This window comes from Phaethon lepturus, unplaced genomic scaffold (assembly GCF_000687285.1).
Source record: "Phaethon lepturus isolate BGI_N335 unplaced genomic scaffold, ASM68728v1 scaffold46395, whole genome shotgun sequence".
Taxonomy (NCBI): Eukaryota; Metazoa; Chordata; class Aves; order Phaethontiformes; family Phaethontidae; genus Phaethon; species Phaethon lepturus.
The window spans coordinates 511-7,415 of NW_010540663.1; the positions used below are offsets into that span (position 1 = coordinate 511).

Here is a 6,905-nt window from a genome sequence, read left to right on the forward strand (position 1 = left end):
CCAAAACATTTCATCTGTTCTGCATAAGTCATCTTTTATAAATTCTTTAATTCCTTCTATAATTGGACAATGACATCCAAAAGAACCTAAACCAGGACATCCTTGTTTTGATACGGGAAAAGGATAGAAGAGAAAAATATTAAGCCAGCTTGGTTTGTAGGAACTTTACTTTTGCAGGTATTGCTGAGGAATGTTGATCCATGGGTGATACTAAATAATGCACAGTTCTACTTTTCAATAGTATGCCAGCAGATAGAATTAAGATACCATCTTACACAACAGCTAACACTTTGTCAAATCAATGTTTTCCTATAAATTATATACAATAAATCCATAAAGAAACAGTTTTACACTTCACATATTAATCAGAGTAGGGTAGGAATTGTTATGTTTATTGGTTCAGCATCCATTTTATTTTACTTACTGGTTTTATGAATGAATATATCCCCTCTTCTGGTGAGCATTGACAGATGCAATAACAGCACAGATACAGTAGTGGAAAAACCACCAGTATTAAAGTTCAGCTATTCCTCCCCCTTCTAGGAATAACCAACACATTAAAACAAATAACACTTTGCCTTCTGGTTTTCCATAAGAATAGCATAGGAAATGTAAAATGCTCATTGCCTTGAGTCACTTCTGGGCAGACAGAGGCACTGCGTATCCCCTCACTCCCATACTGAGCTGGAGGGAAGGCCTTGTTTCTGGAAAATTCCCCACTCTGACTTGTAGCTTTCCAAAGCCCGATTGATGTAGAAGGGTTTAAGAACTAGGGAGGAGCAGCACTGCACTTATGTGACTAAAACTAGACTTCTGTTGGGCTAAGTGCCCCATTTCTTTCAGAAGAGTATGTAGCTTTACCACTTCTGCTTTTTCTTGAGAGGAAAAAAAGCAACAACCCCCCCCCCCAAAACTAAAAAGTTATCTCATTGCTTTAAAGTTTGCCACAAAATGGATGCTGACCAGCTAGGTCACCCCATGTGGAGCAATTTTAGGAAGTTAGTCCTTGTAGTAGATGGCACTGTGGATCTGGCAGCAGAGAAAGGAATGATGCTCTAAAGTAGGAGGTAGGGGAACTTTGATACAGCAAGTCCACTGTTGAGCTATCTGCTAGAAAAGAAGTTTCATATTATTAGAAACTATTACTAAATAAAACCAACAAAACCCTACACAAACCTTTACATAGCTGTATTTTGTTATCTTAGGAGGTAGCAGGAAAAATAGGGTTACCATGTGCTGTGGTAAGAGTTGCAGGAACAGAAACCAACAATAGATTTCATTTGTCTAACAGGAAATAAAGACCTTTACTACTTTGGGGTTTTTTTTCTGCATAACAGGCATAAATATTTCCAGTCTCTTTTCTGTACACATTGCCAAGAACCTAGGTACTTAGGGATGATAGTCTAAGTCTAAGACAAGCGAGCCAGTTCAAATTTGAGCTTTTCGAAAGCAAAGCTTAATAAAAGTTCAATAGGTATTTTGGAAGCCCAGGGACAGTAGTTTTGCAGTTCTATACTGCATGTAATTAGCATGATCCTTTATTTTAGCCTTTCTCTTTTAAGTAATGTGAGCACTCTTTTCACTTTGTGACTCTGCCACACAGCACAATGAAAACTAAGTGCCTTTCAGCAACTTTTTCCAGTTAAAACTACCGAAGCTAGAGGTTGCTGGCCACTCTTAACGGAAAACATCACAAATAAAAATACCGAAGTGAGAACTGGAACAGCATCCAGCTGAAAAACTACAATTAAAAGTTTCTGTATGCTAGAATACGCTCAGGGACAGAGTAATGCAAAGATTTTTCCACTTAAAACTACTGGGTAGGATAAGACCTCAAATACAGTAGCAGATCTCGGAGTTCCTCTGCATTTACACAGATGTTGCAGAGACCATTAGAAGTCCCAAGATATGCCACCTATTCCTAGCCAGTCATATCCTCTACCACTATATAGGATAGAAAGACAGTCCACATTTTGCAGAGCTCATGTAGGCTGCATTCATGAACAAATCCAGGACAGTGTGCAGGCTCCAAATGACTAGAAGATGAATACCTAATAGAGCTCCAGTTCCAGATCAGGCTTACTTGGGTGTTCATACTGCTTTCAAAACAGCTGTTTACTGACCACAAATATTTGCAATTTATCAAACTATTCAGAACTTCATGATACAAGTCTCTTAATTTTAGAAATTTCACTTGTTTGAACACTGAGAGAACTAGCTTTTATGTAATTGCTCAAAAACCACATCACAAAGGAAAACATTCTGCAATAATTGCTGTGAAATAAGTCATGACAAATGGCTGGTGCCAAATATGTGGAGATGCAGTTGACAAAACACAAACTTATTGCAACAGCAGAACACAAGTGCCATGCAACACAACAAATTCCCAAGTGCTAATAACCAGATGAAGAAGGATATTTTGAGACAGAATTGGCATCTAAAAGCGAAGCCAAATTACAAGTCAGAGTTGTTTAGAAACAGGTTTGCATCAGCAAGAATCTTCACCATTTTTCTTTACCCAAACTTCTTGTCATGGTTTGCTCCAACTTGTAGTAGATTAATCTGGTTTATATGCACTGTAAATATGGGTCAATCATAAGCAGACTACCAAAAGAGAAATCCTAGAGACATGTAGCAGAGGCAGGTTACAAAAAGCACTGAAATAATTTAGTAATACTACTCTAAGATTCAGGGCAGCAGATAAGATATTCTGTATTTAAGAGCATCTTATCAAATGTTTCTGAGCAGAAGAGGTTTTGAAGAATCCCACCACTTGGCACATGAAACCAAAGCGTCACCCCAGGCAACAATAGTTCACTGTTCAGCCTCTTCTGGAACAGAAAAGCTGACATTCAACAGTACATAGAAGTTAATCTTCTATATATTTAGAACCAAGAAGGTAAAATGTAATTGCTCACATTGATTCATTCAGGATTCTGGGGCTAATAATATTGACTTCTAGGCAAAATACAAGGGGTCCTTGATTTCACAAGTGCTTAAAACACAGAAGCTTTTAAAATAGACTCTGGCCTGAGTTACCACAGAAAACATTCAAAAGGAAAAGCTGTATCTTTCACAGCAGTATAGGAACAGCAGGTGCTAGTATTAACGATTTTTCTTTAGTATTTCTCTAATCTATTAGCATGAAAACTGTTTGGAAATCCAAAATAAGGATTTAAATAGTGACCTATTTTGAAGTCTAGATGTAAGGGTTAGTCTTAAGTTTGTCTGCTTGGAACCTTATGACAGAAAGGCTTAATGAGAACAAAAAAAGATCCTTTTATCTACAGAACAGAGTACAGTTTTGGACATAATACAGCACAAGTTAGGTTTATGCATATTTACACAATCAAGACCTGAATTTCCCTAAAGGTAAATCTGGAATCATCTAATCTGTATTAATATTCAGTGGCATAATGCCAAGTATTGAAATTTCTACTTATTCAGAAAAGCTAGTCCACACAAGATTTATGTGAACAGCCTTTGATTAACATACAGTGGAAGGATAAATATTCTGCCTCAGTATGACAGAATTTACCCCTTTGAGCATAGAAAACAGGTTGAGATTAACCATAAAAGGTTAACACGTACATGACACTCCACAGTTTTATCTTCCACTGGTCATACCTCTGTCTTCATAAATGGTAATTTCAATCTGCACAGAAAAGCTGTTAGGGAAGCACACTATAAAACGATTATGGAAACAAACAAACAAACAAAAAAAGGCAGAAAACCATTAAGATATTAGAACCTTTGATGTTCCTTCTTCATACCTGCTGTTTCAAGGCTAGTTTCAGAGCTACAAAGCAAACGTAACAGTACACAGAAGAGATGCCCTGTCAGATCAGATCAGTGGATAGACCAGCCCAGGACTATTTTGACAACAAGAACACAAGATTCTGTGCATGGAGTGTTTGTAAGGCTTGCCATCTTCTGTTAAGTTTCAGGAAAAGCTATGTACTAGACAAAAGTTAACACTTCTACAGTTCAGCTACTAAGTCACTAACCAAACTGAAAACACTTTTACTCAAGTTGAATGTTTTTTCCCCAGGAGGTACATGCACAGAAAAATGCAGAAAACCCATTGAGAATAATGAAGTCATGTAGGTGACAGCTATAGGCTATTTTGAGAAATACAGAGATAACCAAACTGCAAGGAATTAGACTTAGCATGCATTTAATTGGCATTCTGTGTTTCAAGTTGCTCCGGTTTCAATATTCTCAAAAAATGAGTGTGTTATTCTACCCCTAGATTTGCTATGCAAGGTCTTTACAACTTCTAAGGTAATAACTAGATGAAATACCTGCAGCATGGTTCAAGAGTTGAAGAAAAAACCTTGAAATAAGCCATGCTAGAACCAAGAACAAGTGCTAGGCTGGTATCAACTTAGAGTGATGTCATGACAAAATCTTCAAAAGAACCTGAGCTGAGAGCTGCAAATTAAAAACCAGCCATCTCTTGCTTTCACGCCACCAATTTGTATCCTACCAAGTTGGTCACTTTTTTTCCAAGCAGACAAACCGTATTTTTAGAGGTCACTGAAATAGAGTAAGCATCTAAAGTGTTGGAAGTACTCTGTTTATACATACTGCATTTGCAAGGAACTCTCAAAGTACAGATTCCAATATTGCATTTTCATTGTCTTTCAATGTGACAAATCTTAATGTACTAAAATCTGATCAGAGAACAGTACACAACAGAGAGTAACAAGACTAATTACATATTCTGCCATATCACAGATCAAGCATGACCAGAGGGTGCCACACTGAGATAAACAGGTAGCATATCATAGATGGACAAACCAGGAGACAATCTAAGAAACCACAAAAGGATACAACTCTTAGTCCTCTTTCAATGGGGTCTGTCAGAAGGAGGCCCTGAGGAGCATAGATCTTCTCATTCTGTTCCTGAATGAACTTGGCAATTTTCTTTAGAACCTGGTAATAGAACAACACAGAAGTCACAGTTCCTTAATCGAGTTTCCCTACATTAGAGTTAGAGCCCCAGCAGTATCACAGATATAGTAATATTAGGAGAACCTAGCACACAACTAGAGACAGAACTTGTGTGATTACTCTGAAGTACAAGCAATCATTACGTTACTCAAATCGACTAATATAGATAAGTCTGTCTAATGTATATATAAAAATCAGTCCACAGTAAGATCTAGAATCTATATGCAATTTGTATTACAATGGTGCAAGTCACGGAAAACCTACAAAGAAATAAGTCTTTGACTGAAGACTATGAGACACACTGCCTTCCAAGTAACAAGGTAAACAAAAGAAGGGCACCTTTTCGTAATGTGTTTCCATGCACAAGAAGATGGTATAGGCAGTCAGACAGGCAAGACACCCTTCAAGGTAAGATTGGCCCCCAAGTTTTTCAGCTTCTGCATAGAGGTTATTCAGTGTTCGAACAGTCTCTTCAAACTGCTGCCTATCAATCTGCAAGAGAAGTCAAGTATAGCTGTCATGCCCTGCACGTATCAGAACTCACTGATATCTTCAGATATCTACTTTCATTTATTGCTTATTTTCACTTCCGCACTTTGCAGCCACTGTGTTTAGGGCCAAAGTCTGAAGGACACTTTGAATTAGAGACCTGTAGCTCTTCGTTAAATATCTACCAAGTGATTAGACCAAGTCTGAATTCCAACACAATATGAACACAAAAGAATTAAGAGTAACATAACTGTCACCATCACTGGAAGTGGTCAAAAAACATGTGGACGTGGCACTTCAGCATATGGTTTAGTGGGCATGGTGGTGTTGGGTTGACGATCTTAAAGGTCTTTTCCAACCTTAATGATTCTGTGAACTAAACCAATGTGCAATTCAATTGGATTTAAAAAAAAAAAAGCTTAGTTTACACACAAAGAGATTTGCTAGATTAAAAAAAGCAGTTAGGAAGTGCATTGACAGAGCTACCTCTTAATACCAATAATGCCTTGCTGCTGCTGCAGTGCTGATCAAACAAGCTCTTGACAAAACAATACAAAACAAAACAAAGAAATGAGGAAGAGAAGTGCAGTGAGAAAAAGAAAAGGCATTAGCAAGGAGTGTTTGTTTTGCTATCAGTTGAAGATATTGCATCTGACAGCATTAAACAAAATGAAAGTACTTGAGACAGTACTTGTGAGGCTACTGAACAGGCTCAGCAGAACTGGTTGGACTCCACAAGAGAGGACAGCGTTAATGCATGACAGTACAACAACGCACGCTTTGTTCTCACAGACATAATGAACGCATTCTATTTTACTGTTACAAAAGACAGCTGCCTTCCTCAGGCTTAAAGAAAGCACAAAACAACCACATTTCAAAAACACCGAAGTGAAGCTTTTTAACTATTTTTCATGCGGCCTCTCACTGCAAATTAAAAGTATTTGCTTACCGCAATTGATCAAAAATGCCATTTGGACAATAAAGAACGCTTTTATGGCAAAAAATAAACAATATCCAAAGCAGGATAGGCCTTTAAACTTTCCAATTATGCCTCTCTCACACCATGCATAGGGCCGTAACAAAAAGAGATGATTAGAAAACTGCTAGCTGCCTTAAAGACAGATATGAGACCTTTAGCATAGCACCCTTGGGGCGCACCGGAGGGAGAACTGTTTCCAGTACACAGACACGGGGGGAGAAACCTCACTTCCCTCCTACACTTAAAGGACAACCTTAGGTAAAGGAGCGGAGGGTTGTGCAAGAGACCTACCACGTGCTCCAAAAAGACTTGGAGCTTACAGCCACGCGAGTCTGTCACGTCACTCGTCAACGCGACCCGGGCGCTGACCGGTCCCCGTCCGCACGCCCTTACACCTAACGGCCCGCAGGCCTACGTGGGGTCCAGCTCTTCCCCGCCGCCTCGAACGCGCCACTGCCGCCGCGCACAGTGCGAGCTGCGA

The 6,905-nt window shown here is 38.8% G+C and overlaps 1 protein-coding gene across 1 annotated transcript; it reads right to left on the bottom strand.

The window, feature by feature from the left end:
• Positions 1 to 730: 730 nt before the first annotated feature.
• GOLGA7 (golgin A7) lies at positions 731 to 5,448 on the bottom strand (the record flags this gene model as incomplete). Its single annotated transcript, XM_010287505.1, has 4 exons — positions 731 to 1,110; positions 3,592 to 3,655; positions 4,837 to 4,938; positions 5,296 to 5,448. Coding segments are annotated over 3 exons (303 nt in total), but the record flags the coding sequence as incomplete, so codon positions are not given.
• Positions 5,449 to 6,905: the final 1,457 nt, after the last annotated feature.